The 17,641-nt window shown below is 45.1% G+C and overlaps 1 protein-coding gene across 1 annotated transcript in view; it reads left to right on the top strand.

Annotated features, from left to right (window-relative positions):
* Nucleotides 1-267: 267 nt before the first annotated feature.
* The window catches only part of ERICH3 (glutamate rich 3), a gene marked incomplete at both ends in the record, with an annotated part of 37,144 nt that continues 19,770 nt past the window's right edge, over nt 268-17,641 (top strand). Inside the window, 12 exons of the mRNA XM_082003094.1 lie at nt 268-284; nt 731-824; nt 2,254-2,379; nt 2,997-3,068; nt 4,856-4,984; nt 5,637-5,720; nt 6,208-6,363; nt 7,731-7,949; nt 8,615-8,795; nt 10,279-10,465; nt 12,966-13,261; nt 17,051-17,272. Coding sequence (XP_081859220.1) covers nt 268-284; nt 731-824; nt 2,254-2,379; nt 2,997-3,068; nt 4,856-4,984; nt 5,637-5,720; nt 6,208-6,363; nt 7,731-7,949; nt 8,615-8,795; nt 10,279-10,465; nt 12,966-13,261; nt 17,051-17,272 — 1,783 coding nt within the window. The remainder of the gene's footprint in view (nt 285-730; nt 825-2,253; nt 2,380-2,996; nt 3,069-4,855; nt 4,985-5,636; nt 5,721-6,207; nt 6,364-7,730; nt 7,950-8,614; nt 8,796-10,278; nt 10,466-12,965; nt 13,262-17,050; nt 17,273-17,641) is intronic.

Below are 17,641 nucleotides of genomic sequence, written 5' to 3'. Positions count from 1 at the left end.
TCTTACAGGTCTTTGCAACAGCTGCCAGAAACTCTGTTGCTGCTGTATCTACCACCAGCTGGCTGGCGGCGGAAGGAAGGGGAGCACGGGGTGCGTGGGGGCTGCTGGAGGTGTGCAGTGGTGCAGGCGTTCTGGGACGTCTCGCTCCCCGGTGAAGTGCCGTATACCCCCGTACTTCCAGCAGGACCCTTGGCAGGGTGGCCAGGGAGCTGGGTCCGTGCCTGCTGGACTCAGCCAGGGATGCAGCTCCCAGTCTTGTGTGGCGTGATGCTGACCTGCCGAAGGTCAGAGTTGCTCTGATGGGGCTCTGCGCAACCTGCTGTGGTTGAAGGTGTCCGTGCTCACTGCAGGGGCTTGGACTAGATGGCCTTTAAAGGCCCCTTCCAACCCCAACCATTCTGTAATTCCGTGGTCTGAGGAGGCTGTTGCAGGAGTTGTTCTTGGAGGACACTTTCAGAGCTGGGCGCTGTTGGACCCTGTGCCTCAGCGGTAGTACGCCGTTCGATGCTGAGCTGCTATATCTTATGTAGAAGTCACTCGTTTTTGGTACAAATCTTCCAGAGGCAATAGGATATTACCTTTACATAATCTAATGGGCATTTATCTGACAAAATGCTGGGCATGATTCATCAAGACAGCATTTTGTGAAGCAAACTATTGGGTAGGTCTTTATAACAAGCTGTAATAATCTGGCTGTCAAAGGGGATCATCTGTGTTGATTTTATTTCAGATTCCTTGCAACCTACAATAGCCTTACAGACAAACACCTGGTTGGATATTTCAGCAATACCAGGATAAGACGACATCTTCAGAGATCAGGACTGGTGAGATTGAAAAGTTTCCTTTTCTGAGAAAAAAAAAACAACTTTGTTTCTTTTAATGTTGCTCAACCACTGATGCTTCTGTTGTTTATTTGTTAGAGGTATGTGTTGTCGTTGGTAAGAATTTGACCAGCTAGCCAAACACGTGAAATTATGCCATGCCAGACCAGAGCCAAAGGATCGCACTGAGACCGGGGGCGGGTTTGCTTAATGCAGGCGTTTCCCACCGCATTACCGTGTACCGTCGGTCAGCTAGCTGTCGCAGGGACGCAGGGCTGTGGCGCGCCAGGCTGCGCTGCTGCAGTCAGAACGGCAGAAGGACAGGTAAAACTGAGCTCAGAGCTGAGCGCCGTGTGCCCGGTGGTTTTGCAGACAGTAGTGACAGCTGAGGAAATACTGTAGCTGGCATTGGGCACGTTTCAGGACGTCAAGGTCCAAGGGCCACCTGGGGCTATGAAGATGTTGGCATGGAGGCTGCTGGTGGGTGATGATTCCACGCTAGAAGTGATGTACTAACAGTCAATATGGAGGCCATACTCCATAGAATATCAGCCTTGTGCTTCCACTGCACCTTCTGTAATGCAACGATAATAATGTGTATCTGCGTGAAACCGGGAACAGTGGCTGACGTGGACTGGGGAGGAATGTAAATATATTTCAGAGCCTTGGCTTGGCCCTGAGCTTCTGCTCAGCAATGCAGTTTCAGTAAGGTATTTCAGGTGGCACTGCGTTACTGCACAAGTACGGTGATGTGACAGCGTTTGTCAATCTGCTTGTATGTCACCTTCAGGCAGAAGAAGATACTTCTTGGAGAGGTTTTGATAAATTCAGAATGTTTTTATGTTTTTGCTCTATATTTCTTTTTGCTCATTGGAGTTTGCTTCTGCAAAATCTTTCAGTTTGAAAATATACAGAATCATATTGATTTTCTTATTTTTTTTAAACTGTGAAATCTAAGCATCTTTGGCTCTACTAGTTGTTTAAATAGCTTCAGTGTTATTTTTCAAAACTGTTTAATGGAAAACTCAAGGATTTGGTAAAGATGAATGTGCTGAATATTTTTAAAAATATGGATGCACTCTTAGGTGTGACTCTGTTTAGCACAGGCAGATGCAACCCTTACGCAGTAGGAAGGCAAGTATTTAATCCCCCTCCACTGTCTTGGGCAGTGGCTCATGAAGAGTAAGGCTGAGTCCTCAACTATTAGGAAATGCCACTGCAGCTCTCCTGCTCTCTTCATCTGGCTGATGGGGTCCATGGGGTCAAAGAACTACAGTTCTGTGCTGGCAAGGTGAGTTCCAGCACCCTGGCAGAAGCCGAGGTGGTAGCTGACTGGGGAGAGAAAGTAGTCTTTCTGGGAAATTGCACTCTGGTTAAAAACATACTTTATTCTGTCTTCTCCTTTTTATTACGTTATATTTGTTTACGGCAGATCTCAAGGAGTGGAAGAATAATATCTGAGAAAGAATACCGGCTCAATGCTATGAGGAGGGAGCACCAAAGATACGTACAGCAGTGCCTGGCTCAGGCCATATTTCATAAGGTCCTTGACATGGAGGTATGCATTTACTAGTGATGCGTGAGCCTTTTCAGGTGCTTCCCTACTGACAGCCAGTGGCTGTTAACTCATACTGGACTGTTTTCCGTAGCTGTGCCCTCATGCTCCCCTGAAAGGCTCTGTCCTGCTGGGAAAAAGGACAATCTTTGTGCTTCTTGTCCCCGACATGAAACCTCCACTGGCCCCTAGTTGTTAACCCGTACTGTTGTTAGAACATGCACTGTCCTGGCTTACTTACTGCACTTCGGCAGTCATCAAGTTGTGTGATGATATTCACCCAAGGGCTAGTTTGCTTAAAAAAATTCTAATCAAAACAAAAGAGTTTGAACATGGTTGTATATCTTATCTGAGTATGGAATTTGGGCACATTCCAGTTACCTATCAAGAATGGAGTTGGTCCCTACAACTTTACGCATGCTCAGTTGTCCCCTTGCCAACATTCATATACACAAGGTGTAATGCAAATGGATTGGATCAATAGTAGTTTTATAATAGGGCTCAACGAGGATAACGACTAGGGAACAGGCAAGTAATAAGCAGAACAGAAGCAAGTGTTCTTACACTCACTGAGATCTCATAAGTTCCATTAATGAGATTTCTTTCTTTTACATTTATAGCGTCATCATCATCTGGAAATAAAAAGGAAACTTGAAAATTCTATGAGGAAGGAGAGGCTGCAGAAAATCAAGGTAAGGCTTGAGTGCTACTGAGAACTGATGGGACATGGCAGTTTTGCCCTGTGTTAAATAACTGCTGTGAGTCAGGCCAGAGGTTCACTGAGCCAAGTGTCCCGTCTCTGATGTTTATGGAAAAAGTACAAGAAATAGGCAAGTAGAGGATGATTCTGCCCCAGGTTACTCTCCTTCCTCTCTCCAGCAGTCCAGGAACTTCCATTCATGCACCTGATTCCTTTTGAATCTAATTATTTTGGTTCTGCAGTGTTCTTTGTTGTGGAATTCAATTACGAGTTGTATGAAAAGGTACTTCCTTGCATTTCTGCTGTCTGATAATTCTGTTTGATGCTCCATTGTTCTGGTTATGAAAAAAAGTTAACAATTGTTCTCCTTTTCCAAGGCATTTGTGGTTTTATATATCTTTTTCATATTCCTTCTCAGTTTTCCAAGCTGAAGACCCTCAGTCTATTGAATCTTTCATACATGAGCCCTTCCAGGCTTCTCATTACTGTTGCCATTTTTGTACCTTTTCTAGTTCTAATATTTCTGTTCTGAAATGGGGAACCAGAATGGGATGAATAATTCAAGATATGTGTTGCAGTTCTTCTCCTAGTAATTCTAGACACTATCTGCTTTTGACTGCTGCTGAGCACTGAGCTCACATTTTCAGTTGTTTGCCTCCCAACATGATATTTAGCAGAACCAGCATGTAAGTAATGAAAAAAAAGCGTCAGAAGTCTTCACTTTGGTGTCATGTAGGTAGAGCTTGAGTCTGTAGCTGTTGTTAGTGTCATGGAAATCCCACAGAAGTCAATGGTTCTTCTCCCCATGAAATCACTTGGACTCATATGGGAAAAGTTCTCATTTTGGCTGAAATACAGTCAACATCATATTTCTTTATTAGGAGCCTGCATACATCGAGAATGCATTGAGAAGCTAGATGTTTCTTTGAGCAGTTGAAAAACAATGTAAAATCTTCTTAATTTTAAATAATACATTTATGAGCAATTAATCAGGTAAAGAAAGGAGGAGATTTTAATGAAAAACACTGATCATTATGGTAATTGCAAAGGCATTATTTGCTGACTGAACTCCTGCTGGTAGAAAGTCACCACAGTGGAAGCAGTGACTAAGCACCCTATCAAGGGATTCTGGACTTGGATAATTTTTGAACATAATGCAAACCTGCTTCCTTCAGTGAGAAGTGTAAGGGAGATGCCTGCAGATATGCGATCTCTATCTTTGCTGTGATGCCACATTGGGACACAGGAACCTGGCTGGAGTTAGCGGTGTAATTTAATTCTCAGCTCATACAGTCAGTGAATTCGGCTGAGTAGCTAATCTAAAAGGAAAAGAGAAAGACAGATGACTGAGCAAGGGAGGATGAGAGACAGAGCTATCTATTTCCAGAAGGGTTGTCAGCCCAACATGGGGCTTTTGAGAAGAAAAGCTAGGGAGGGGCAGCAGTCAGAGCAAAGAAGTGGCAGATGCACTCAAATTTAGAAAAGAAAGAGACCTTCAACCAAACCAAGAATTGAGAGATATACAAAACAGGCAGATGAACTGAACTTGAGGGGATCAGCAGCTGGGGAGAGCTGCAGGGAAATGAACCAGAGATGGGAGTGTGTCTTTTCCCACGTCCCTCTCTCATTCCCCCCATGATTTCCTTTCCTTCCTTCACCAGGTGTTCTGTCGGATCTAGGCAAGCTGCTAGTCATAGCTGTCCAATGAAAGACAGACAGAAGGCAAGTCCAACATTGCTGTATTTAGTACCTCAGAGATGTAAATTTCTGTATTTTTAGGTGGAGCAATCCAGAAGATCAGTGGAAGATGCCAGCTCTATGCGCTCCCCACATCCGCCACTTGGGCCAAGAAATCATTATGGGCTCCACCCTGTAGTGGCTGGAGAACCAGCTGCTTGCTCACAACTGGTGAGTTTCACCAACTACTCCATATGCTATGATGTAAGCATGCACAGCTGAAAGCGTGCACACACACCTGGGACATCGGTGCTTAGTCTAGAGCATTGACTCCTCTGATTGTTCCAGGTTAGGGCCTCATCCTTCATCACTTGAGGCTGATTTCCTGTTTGCAGGATTGTGTCATTAAAGAGAAATTTTGCGAAGCCATTGCTGTAGGAATGGCACATCAGAACCTCCAAAACAATAGCTTTGCTTTGTGAAAAATCTGCTTGAATCTTTCCTTTTTATCTGCTGTGTCACCCAAGGTTAGGCTGGTATCGTACATTGTCAATGAATACTGTGGCTGTAGGCGAGTTTACATGTGTCGTAAAATCCTGAAAGCAATGGAGGTCTTTTAGAAAACAGAGTTGAAGGAGTAGAATAAGACTAAAGCTCATTCCAGAAGGCCGTGCTTTGGAGCTGTGGCTCGGAAGCCTCTTACTCTCTGTTAACAGGCAGAGAAGGAATGTTAATATACTCTTGAAATATAAAGATACTAAAGTCTAAGGTCAAAGGCCAAATATATAGTTCAGTTTTAACTGGTTCCCCATTTCAATAATGATAATTGCTGCAGATTGAAGACAGACTTTCAGTCTTGAATGATCTTACCCTCTCCATACAGAGGGCACCTGGACCTGTAGTTGATTATAATGGTGGACAACCTTCTCATCAACACCGATCCAAGGAGCCTGCCTTTTCTAAGATGGTGAGTTATCTCAGTTAAACAGGTTTTTTTGGCTTTAACATTTTAACTTGGTATTCTGAAGGGTATACAAAGAAAGGATGAAATAAAAAGTCAGAAGAATGCTCAGTATTGAACAAAAATAGGCATGCTTTTGTCGTGCATTCTCTCAGTGTCCATGTGCTGCAGTCACCAAAACATAGCATGCTGCTACAGTTTCTGAGTTCATTAGGTTGACTCAAGGCTGCACTGTGAAGAGACAGTAGCAAAACCTGTATTTATGGCCAAGAGTTATTTTGGATGCTGCAGTTTTTGGATGTTCAATTAGGGATGCCTAAAGGGGTCTGGCTCTTTGGAGGCAGACTAGAAAATTTCATTTCCTGAAGGTACGTGAGAATCAATCATCACTTCCAAATATCTTAGTCAGTGCTTTTTTTCTTCTTTATGATGCTGCTCTCCACTGGAAACTATACACTGAGATTTTGTAGCTATTTTCTTTTTCCTTTTCTAGACTTCCTGGCGACCAAATACAGCTCCAGGAAACATGCAACACCCATTTCGACTGCGACCACTTCGCAGCTGTGCTGGAGTAGGGTCTGTACCAAAGACTTCAAGCTCTAAACAAAAGCACCACACACTTGAACATGATCAGCAGTTTGCCAGTGGGGTGAGGCCATATCTCATTCTGAAAATCATATAATTTTAGAGACAGCTTTATAATACTGCTTTAATACTGTAGTTCCCAGAAGTGTATACTGCAGGCAACATGCCTTCCAAATGGTTATCAGCTTTTATTTAAACTCTCCTTTTTAACCTGCCCTTAATTTTCAAGACATTGTCTTACTGGCCTAATGCTCAGTTCTTGATCACAGCGAGAAAAAATGTGGTGACTTATCTTTCATAGTATAAAATCTCTCTGCGTGCAAAATTTTCTCCCTCTGCATAGATTTTCTGTTATGTAGAGAGGGAGGCAGCCACCTGGTTAACACCAGTAACTCAGGAATATTTTCACACAGTCTTACAAGTTTTCATCTTCAGTTACAGCTGCAAAGTAGCAAAAACCTTTTTTCTTTTTTTTTACTATTCCTCCTACTAAGTGGCACTAGCGGGTTCAGAGATTGAGAGCTTTTTGGAGTAGCCAAACATGATCTTGATGTGTACGCGGTTACTTTCAGGTGAGATTTGGACTTGTCTTCTGTTGTAGAAAAACATTATGTAGTTGGCTTTGTGTTAGGAGTTCTGTGGACTGGAGGATTTTGGAACGGGACTGTGACCTGTACCACTGACTGTCAGAGGCTGTATGACCCGACCCTTCTGCTGTGCATTTGCTCTGTATTGTGACGGTCACGATCCTTTCTCCAAGAATTTGCTGGCACTGTCTCTGTCTACTCAAATTAACGGGTGATTTAAATGGTTTCTTTAATGCTCGCTACTGACAAAACAGCTAAATCAGTTATAGATTATGAAGACGTGATGCAGAGCTTGGATCCAGACCATGCAACGTTTGCAGAATTTATTCTCTGGAGATGTCTTGCTTTTCATGGCCCTGGCCCTCTGTTTGCATTTCATCCTGAAGGAGGACTAAACCTCCCCTACAAATGGGAAAGAAGCATTTTGAGCCACATCTTGTGTAATTGATGCCAGTTGCAACAGTTGGTGTTACTGTTGGAAGATTCTGGCTGCTTTGGAATTTGCTTGCCTGCTGAGAGAACGCAGCAGTGCTGTGGCGTTACACAGTATTCTGTCTGCTTGTGATCGGAACTCTGCATGGTTACAAGTAGTACGCGGTTTACAATGTTGTATATATCTAGAAGGGTGACATTTTCAAGCAATCTGCCTGTTGTTCAGAAATTAAAAGAAAGGGTTTTAGCACAGAAATGTTTTCATGAACAAAATTGAAAGCACCAAGTTAAAGAGTTGTTCTAGAAGTATGTGTGTTACTCAACATGAAGAGCGGTCAAACCATGGTTAGTTCAATATGCTTAGTAGCTATTTTTACATAACCTATTTAACCTGTTTAAAATGTTTTTGCAGGGGGAGAGGAGTGGGTTAAGACTTATGAATTCAATGGAGTATGTGACTGGTATATCCCCGTATCAACTCCCCGTCATTAACAATTATGTGATACCAGTGCCACCTCCCCCCCTGAAAAAAGGAGACAAGAGCATAAATACAATGAGAAGTGGGATGACCAGAGGGAGACGATTTCATCCCACCACTGCACCACATGATGTAGAGCAACTTTTAACAAAGGTAAGTTCTCTCTGTCTACTTCTCTGTTTATGTGTATGTATATTACTTTCCTGATTGGTGTATTTACCTAATGCTGAAAGATGTGTATACCTGGTTTGCATAAAGATTCACTGAATATTTGAAAGAAAAAAAATGTAAAACTATTAAAATGTATAACTTTCACTCGTCTCTCTATATACTAAAACACTTGGTGTTTTTCTTAAGTTGGGAGGAAAAAAGGTGCTTGAACAAAAAAACCATAGGAGTTCATACTTAAAGCCTTCCATTTTAGTCAATCTGATCCTGCCTCTGACCATATCTAGTACCAGAACTTCAGAGGGATATATGAAATGCCTTCAGTGTATGAAAACTTCATCTGTTACATGATATCTTCAGCCAGTTTTGATTCCTGTAAAGGAAATTGTAGGAACCCAGGATTGGGAGGGATGATATGGGTCCTTAAATGTGGTCCCTGCAATTTTGGGCAATTCAATGCAATGGATTTTCAGTTAGCAATGTTTTCCTGCCCTTTTGCATATTACGAAACACTTTCCAATTTAAGCAGCTCAAAGCCTGTCTTAAAAGACTGGAAGCCTCAAGCGTATGCTGCACATATATGATCTTTGTGGTCACCTTTTCTTAAGAGTTGGAGGCTGAATGCATTTTTTGTGTATTTCCTGATGCAGAATTCTGGAGGATTCCCCAAGCCCTCGTTACGCAGCAACGCATTTGTTACCATGGTCTTTCTAGGAAAAAATGTGCATTTATCTCATGATAACACTGATTACAGAGATGAAATCAAAGTCTATCAGCAGCATTGTGGCGGAGAAAACCTTTGTGTCTACAAAGGCAAGCTACTGGAAGGAGGTAAGGATAAAGAGTCAAAGGGTTCATATTGATTCTGGCAACATTTTTTTTTTTGGCTAGAATGTTGATGTGGTATCAAAATTATTTCAGCTGACCTTAGTCAAGACATATGAATTCAGGGATTTTTATACCATCTGCCTCCACACTAAATCTGGATCTACTGTTTCATGATTGGAAGTGAAGTTACAATTACGTTTGCAAATTGTGGTAGAAGGAAGTTAGAGAACTGATTTAACAAAATACTGTAACTTAGATTAATATTGTAGAGAGATGTATGGTTAATAAAGTAGATGTATGGCTAATAAAGTAGTTGTAGCAGTAAAGTAGGGGTTATCTGTTTGTGACTTGCTATAATACATCAGTGCATGTTGCTTATTATTCCAGAAGCAAAAGTACGTAGTGGGAGCCCAATTCCCATCTCTTTTACCTGAGTGTGATTCCATCACACCAGTAAAAAGTGTATTGTGTTCTGGGAAACTGGGAAGAGGAAATGGCTGGGAGATTTTCACTTATGAAGAAGAGTGATTCCACAGATTATACCCCTTGTTCCAGCTCACAGAACCCGCTTGCATTTTTACTGGATATGGGATGATGGTGCAGAGATCCCTGCTCTTCAGTCTGTCCCCTGAGGTTATGGGTGCACTGCAGTGTGCCCACAGGTCTGGTTAGGGTGTTTGTTGCAGCTGTGTCCCAGCTGTGCAGAAGATGTCCGTTGTGTGTGCTGTTGCCCCAAGCCCTTTTCACACCTCTTAGGGAGCCTCCTCCTTAGGCTTCCTGCCTGCTGGTGTGCGCTCAGTTTGCTTTGGAAGGATACTATGGCTTGTGAGTAAAGGCAGTGCAACCCAGTCACCCCCGGCACAGAGCTGGGTAGCAGCCTCAGTGCCCGTGAGGCCTGGACGCCGAACAATGCCCTTACAGAGTAGCCTGAAATGGCTCCAGAACCAGCATCTTTCAGCTGCTCAGTGTTGCTATGAGTAGGACCGTGTCCGTGCAGGCCCAGAGCCACTAACGTCGCAGCTGTACCGATGTGGAGCCTGGCTTGCACCCTGCGAGGTGCTGCACTGAAGAGCGTGTGCATTACACTGCAGGAGCTCTAACAAAGGGCTGCACTGCACCATGTGGACACACGCCAGGAATCCTAAAATTTCTGTGCATAATGTACACTCTTGCAAGGCAAGTGGCCGAGTTAATTTTTTTGAGACGGGAGGCGCTGGTCGCTGTTCTGCTGTAGCAGAGAGCGGCCGACCTGACGATGTATTCGCTTGTCGCAGGAGTGTCCAGCTTGGTGCTTCAGGGTTGGAGAGAGACAAGGCTGTTGTGTGGGGAGGAGGTAGAGTTTTACCAACTAATTATCACAGCTGAGAGCCAAAGTACCTGTCCTCAGAGAGCTGCATGCTTTGGTGGTAATGCAGATGAGATACAGCCATTACTGACAGTAAAGCGTAACCTTTTTCTCTGAACCCTTTCCTTTCTGTGATTACAGAGACCTTTCAGTTTGTCTCAAAGAGGCACCATGGTTTCCCATTCAGCCTCACCTTTTTTCTCAATGGGATGCAAGTGGACAGGTTGAGCTGTTGCTGTGAGTACAAACATCAGAAGCGTTCCAGGCTGGGAGGCAGACATGGATACTTCGGCTTTCTCAATGTGGAGGGTGCATCTCCTTGCTACAGGTATAGAGACGAATACACTTTGCTCACAAGGACTTAACAGCCCAGTTTTTAGAGCGTTTATCACTTGTTTCCTCTTTTTTCATCTTCCTAGCACCCCACAGTTCTGTAGAACTTGGTCTGTTTCCTTGAAATGTGCAGAATTGAGCTTAGCCCTCAGGGGCTCACATCCAAGGGTGCCATCAAAGCCAGCTACTTTTGTGCTGCCTCTGTAGTCGCCCTGTGGAGTCTGCACAGCAGTGGGCAGTGTTTGCACTGGGTCTGTCAGCCTGTCGGGAGGCTGTTAGCCCTTCCGCAGCAGTCGAGTACGGAGGAATAGGTGTGGAGTGGTATACACGTGCCACTTGCATGTTTCTGGGGGAAGCAACAGTGAAATAAATAGCAGGAGTGCTGCTGAGTTAACTGTACTTTTTAGGGTTTTCTTTGTGATTGTGAGAACAAGATAATTTTTTTTTAAACAGCTCTGCCTCTAAGGTCGGATTCTCCTGTAATACCTCTGGCTGCAGAATAAGACAGGATTGAATGTTAACTATGTTTCAGACAACAAATCTGTGCAGAAGATTCTTGGTTTTGGGCAAAAGTCAATGCTGTGAGCAACAGCTGTGGTTTTGCCAAGAAGCTTTAATTTTAATAAAGTCTTCCTTTTGTGTGATTGTTAAGTCATGCCAGGCAAGTAAACGTCTGCACACACGGATAATTTTAAAACTTTTTTTGTTCTTTTCATAAGTATTTCTTAAAAGAGCAGCAAGCAGTTGGAAGAAGAGAACCTTCACAGAGCTATACTCTGTATTTTAGAAAAGGACAGAATTCTAAGAAAAAAAAATTCTACTTTATTGTACTGTATTTTTTCTACTCCAAACTAGCACTGAACATGATTTATGTAAATGTATTATTTAGAATGTTCAAAGTAGTGAAAAGCATTTGAATTCAGAACGGGTATAGTGGCTATACAGTTTGGGAAATGCCCAAATCTCAGCTTTTGTGCGATTTCTAGAAAGATTTGAAGTGAATTTTCTGAATTAATATAGTCTCCAGAAATTGGTTAATTTCTTCCTGAGTCACCCCCACCTTCTGTCCCCTTTATCCTTTTATCCTTAATGATATCTCTGTTTTTCTGTCTCTTGTTAGTCCGGCCAACCTTATCTGGTGACTAAGAAACATCTCCATTACCAGATTCTCCCTGTAACTAACAGCTGTTTTCACGTCTTACTCAGGTCAAATGCAGTTGTATTTGTTTCCCGTTTTGAGTATGACACCATGTCCACACATTCAATACCGACTGGGATTCTCTGTAAAGATCCCAGTTGATTTTCCCTTTTGGGTTAAGGCTTTGGTTCACAAAGAGGTGATGCCGCATTGATTTCTGCACCGATGCTGTGATCCTTGCACAGAGAGTTTTCTGCTGGAGTAGGCCCACTGTTTCTGTACAGTAAAAGTGCTTCAATATCTCAAAGGTCCATGAAAAAAATACCACGAACAAATAATTAAAAGGTAGGACTCTTCAGAAATTTTCACATTTACATTTTATGCCTGCAAAACTAAAGGATTTCTAGACTGAATGACTGTAGGATGTTTCAGCTTGTAAACAGCTGGAATGTGAGGGGAATTGCAATCAAGCCTTCCATTAAAAAAACAGTTTTGGTGGAGGAAAAGTTTTTAAGACACAGTTGTCTTAGAAGAAAATACGGCTTTCCAGAGAGACTTGTGATTAGCTAAAGTAGAAGTTCCAGTTTCAGTTTCATCTTCTGCTTGCAGATTTGAATCAACGTACTACATACAGCGCATGTCCTGACACTCATGGGTGGCTCTTCGTGTCTGCAGTTAATGTTAGTCAGGAGTAGGAACTCTGGTCTCCTACATGAGCCTCCTAACCATAAGGTAGAGAGGCTGTCACTCCATTTCATACAAGAGAAGCAGTCTTGACAAATCATTCAAAATGCTTTGTTTTCCAACTGTTTGGGTTTCTGTTAGGTAGGAAAAACAGAACAGAAACTGAAAATAATTCCATTTCAATCTCCCTCTTTCCCCCACAGTTGTTAAAAAATAATAATAAAAAAAGTCTGATCCACAAAGCCTGAGTTATCACCTTACTGTGTGTTACAGCAGGATCTGGATCAAGCACACCTCCGACTTGGAGCTTGTCTGCCTTTCTCAATGGTTATATCTTCACAGATGATGCTTGGTGTAGCTTGAAATTAATGGACCCTTATGGTAATTTTGATTTTAATCTGTTGATACTTTAATTGTCACCTTTAAGTGCAGACAGCATTACTCTCCTTCAAGGAGGAACTGCATGTGTGTTTGCAGAGCACTGGAGGACTTTAGGGTGCTTCTCCAAGTGAGCCATTACCAGTAACTTTGTTGTCTGAGTGGCAGTGCAGAGGTGGACAGGTACCTGCTCTCACTGGTGATAATGAGCTGACTAGCTCACTGTGTCTGCTGCCCTTCCAGCATTCACAGAAAGAAAAATGTGTACTTCCCAACTCTCCTTGGTTTTTTACAGGTGCATTATTGCAATGGGTCTGGACAAAAAGCCATCCCCTCCCAAGAGAAAGATGGAGGACCATGAGGAAAAGCATGTGGGCTCCTGGAGAGATGGAGTGCGCAGTAAGCCAAGTAAAAACAGCGTTGAGCAGAAATCAGGCAAAGATTCAGTGTTAATCATCTTACCAAGTCATGAAGCGAGTGTGGAAACTGTTGAGGACGAAATGGAGACCAGACAGGAGTACAGAAAAGAAGAAAGGAAAAAACTATCTGATCGTGAGAGTGAAGATAGTCAGGAAGACACCGGTAAAAATGGTACAGTGTTCCAAAACACCCGCAGGGGATGAGAAATGGGATAGGATGATTCTGGAGAAAGTATGGGATTGTGGGCCTCCAACTTCGCCTGGAGCATATTCTCTTAGGACACAGCTCTCACCTTTCTGTGTGAGAAATATGGTGATGCCTGTATCTGGGCAATAAAATTAGTGGGTCTTCTTTCAGCCAAGCAGCAGGATGGGAGAATTTTGCAAGAGCCAAGAAAGTGAGTAAGGAAAGTCTGAGAGGCCGAAACAGGAGCCTGAGGTAGGTGGGAAAGCAGGAGGAAAGGGGGACATCGAGGGGACAACAGTGAAGGAGGAGGATGGCAGCAGGTGGAGGACGAGTAGAGCAGAAGGAAGAAGTGGGACAGCGTGTGGGTAGGGAGACGGTGAGCCTGAGGAGCTTGTAAGGGGGACATCAGCCTAAGGTGAATGAAGAGAAGATGGGGGCCATGGGGGCAGGGGGTGGAAAAAGCCTCCTGCTGCCTGATGCAAGATGGGTGGGAGGGAGGGATGAGTTGGCGGGGGGCCGAATGCTGGGTGCAGAAGGGGAGGGAAGGTGGGAAGAGCACATAGCAGCAAAATGTCAGCAAGATTTAGCATCAGAGGAACTATGCTGGTCTTTTCTCCTGCCTGTTGCCGGTGGGAGTGCAATGCTTTGTTCACCTACATCTCTTTCCAGTCCCTTCTCCACCACACTGCCCCGGGTGCCGCGTACCGGGCACCTGCCCAAACCTCCAGCTCCTTCACTTGCCTGAGCATTTGCTCCCTCTGCTCCAGGTCCGCCAGCCCACCTTTGTCGTCTTCTCTGCTCTGACCCCGCTGGGGCTGTCGTCTTTTCCCCTTACCGAGCGTTCCTGTTGCCTGTTGTAGCTGGCCGACCTTGCGCCTTTTGCTCGAGTGCCATCTCATTTCTCTTGACAGAGATTTAAAAAGAAAGGCTGGAAAGAGGCTGCCCGTGCTGAAAGTTTGCCCAAGGGGTGTTTCTTGTGGTATTTGTGGTACGAAATGACGCGTGGCAGCTCCAGCTGCATGCTCAGCATGTGCTGTTTCCCCAGCGCCACCCGAGGCCCGTCCCCGTCGCCATCAGGCCGCTCACGCCTCCGCGTGTCCCCACGGGAGGGGTGGTGAGCTCAGCCTGTGCCACTCACTCCTTTTTACAAAGCCTTTGTCAGAGCACGTCAAATTTAGAGAGAGATTTTAATCCCTACTTTCTATTTTTACTTTCATAATTCTGCAGTGCTACTGCTCAGCTTCCTCGTTAGTCCCTGTGGATGTGTGTTTGTGATTAAACAAGCCTTTTTCTTCCCAGGAGCTGAGCACCTTTCTGACACTTACCTAAGCAGGCCTCACTTCCAATTGGGATCTCCACTGATTTTTAACACAGAGAATAAATCTCCTTATTCCCTTAATTCCCTTAATTCTAATTGTCTGGGTAATTTTATTGTCTGTTTATTTGCCTAATCGGTTCTGCATCAGATACTCTTCATTTCTGTCCTTGGCGTTCTGTCACTTCGGTACTTTAACAGCACTGATGGAAAGAAAAAGAGGTGAGCAGTAAAATCTGAGAGGTGAGAAATGATGGCCACGAGGGACAGCTGGTGTGTCCGCAGTGACAGCTCTCCTTCGCAGTTTAGGTTTGTTGCCTCTCTGCTGCACGGGCGGTGAGCTAGTGGAAGCGGTGGAACTGCTGGATGTTAGATGGAGATCATTGACGTCGCTGTGCGTGCTGGTGCCTGGGATTTTTGAGTAGCGCAGCCTTGGCTGGAGAGGGAAGGACTCTTCAACGCATGTGCATGAAGACAGCCTTTACCTACAGACCTGAGCAAAGTTGTCTGTCCAGTGTTACAACTTGTCAGGCTGGTAGCCTGGGATGAAGTCCAGACCACGTTGATGTAAAAATGGTAATTCTGCCATAAACTTCCGTACTGGGCTTGTGTGGCAAGGTTCTGGGAGTCAGGAGGCTGCAGGGGTGGCTTCTGTGAGAAGCTGCTAGAAGCTTCCCCATGTCTGACAGGGCCAGTGCAGCCGGCTCCGAGATGGACCCGCTGCTGGCCAAGGCCGAGCCCATCAGCGATGGAGGCAGCGCCTCTGGGGAACAGGGTGAAGAAGGGGAAAAAACCTGCACAAGTGCAACTGCAGCAGAAGAGGAGTGAGAAGATGTGAGAGAAACAGCCCTGCAGCCCCCAGCCCAGAGCAGGAGGGGCAGGAGGGCTCCAGGCGCCGGAGCAGAGGGTCCCCGGCAGCCCCCGGGGAAGCCCCCGGGGCGGCCGGCTGTGCCCCTGCGGCCATGGAGCTCCACGGGGGAGCAGATCTGCACCCGCACCCGGGGAGGGCCCCACGCTGGAGCAGGGGGATGCCCGAAGGAGGCCGTGACCCCGTGGGCAGCCCGCGCTGGGGCCGGCTCCTGGCAGGGCCTGTGGCTCCGTGGGGAGAGAGAGGAGCCCCGGCTGGAGCAGGTTTGCTGGCAGGACCTGGGACCCCGCGGGGCCAGGCTGGAGCAGCCTGTTCCTGAAGGACGGCACTCGTGGGGAGACCCGGGCTGGAGCAGCCTGTTCCTGAAGGACGGCACCCGTGGGGGGACCCAGGCTGGAGCAGCCTGTTCCTGAAGGACGGCACCCGTGGGGGGACTCAGGCTGGAGCAGCCTGTTCCTGAAGGACGGCACCCGTGGGGGATCCAGGCTGGAGCAGCTCGTGAAGAACTGCAGCTCGTGGGAAGGACTCACACTGGAGAAGTCCATGGAGGACTGTCTCCCGTGGGAGGGACCCCATGCTGGCGCAGGGCAGAGCGTGAGGAGTCCTCCCCTGAGGGGGAAAGAGCGGCAGAGACCAGGTGTGATGAACTGACCACAGCTCCCATTCCCCGTCCCCCTGCGCTGCTCAAGGGAGGAAGGAGAGAAATCGGGGGTGAAGTTGAGCCTGGGAAGAAGGGAGGGGTGGAGGGAAGGGGTTTTAAGATTTTGCTTTTATTTCTCATTATCCTACTCTGATTCCATTGGTAATAAATTAAACTAATTTCCCCAAGTCGAGTCTGTTTTGCCCATGACGGTAACTGCTGAGCGATCTCTCCCTGTCCTTCTCTCCACCCACGAGCTTTCATTACATTTTCTCTCCCCAGCCCTGCTGAGGAGGGCAGGGACAGAGCGGCTTGGTGGGCACGGGGCATCCAGCCAGGGTCAGCCCACCACAGCTTCATTTGTACTGGGATGTCACCTTGGACCTGAAGGAGCACATCAGAACAGTGCGATAACAGGCTGCTCCTCCACAACACCCTTTGCCTGGATCTAATTAATTAATTTAGTTTGTAAGCCACTTCTTTGCTAATTAGCCGTGTCAATCCACATTTATCTTACTTTATGCCACAATATATTACCTTTCTCCAGCTTTCTCTATTGCTTGTATTTTTTCTTCATCGCAACAAGTTTTTCTCCTGCAATAAGAGACTGTCTTGCATTTTATTTCTGTTTGCCCAGCTCTTAATTTTTCTAGCCCTTTTAGTGTCTAATGATTTTGTTTGTTTTGGTTTTAATGTATTAATCATACTTGATGCATCATTCAGTAGCTTTACTGCATTTTTGCTGCTCTGTCTATGAAGAAGATAATGCTTTTTTATGATAATGTGCTTTTATGATTCCTGTCTGTGGTCTTAGATTCTCTCATGGCTTTAAGAAGACTGAGCAAGTGCAAAGGAAAAGGAGATTAATGAAGTTAACCTCTGTCTGCTCAAAAATAACTTTATTAGTTGTGAATTAGTTTCCTGTCTCACAGTATGATTCTTTTATTTTAGAGTATCATGAAGATTTTGAAGCAGATGAGGAAGTTAATGAAGAGGGACAGACTGGGGGTCAAATGAATGGAATGTCAAAGTCATCCTCGAATGATAAAAAACATAATTTAGACTATGAAAAGGAGAATAAAACCTCATCACAGAAGGCACTGCAGACCTCTGGCAGTGAGGAGGAGGAAAGTGATGGGTGTTCCGACAGTGACTCCAAGGATGATAAACAAGGTTAGCTCTCTTCATAATGAGGCTTGGAGAAGTTGACCTGATGCATGTTTTACATTTTGTGCGTGTCCAGTACGTATGTTGAGTCTGCATAGGAAAACCCATGCAAATCCTTCTGAATCGGTAAAAGATAGATATTTTATCTGTTATTAATTCTACCATCCGTTGCTGAAATACAGCCAAACCCACTGGCAGTGTAAGTGTGTACCAGCTCACACCAGACTTTGCTGAACGATTTAGTTGCAGAAACAGTCAGCAAATTAGCTCTAAACACTTGGGGCAGATCAGCATTTAATGTCAGTGGTCACTGACATCAGTGACGCTGTGACCACTTATGTCTGCTGAGGATATGCAATTTATCTGAGAAGTCAC

This window comes from Phaethon aethereus (genome assembly GCF_964289735.1).
Source record: "Phaethon aethereus genome assembly, chromosome: 8".
NCBI classification, from domain to species: domain Eukaryota; kingdom Metazoa; phylum Chordata; class Aves; order Phaethontiformes; family Phaethontidae; genus Phaethon; species Phaethon aethereus.
This window is presented reverse-complemented; position numbering and strand designations above follow the sequence as displayed.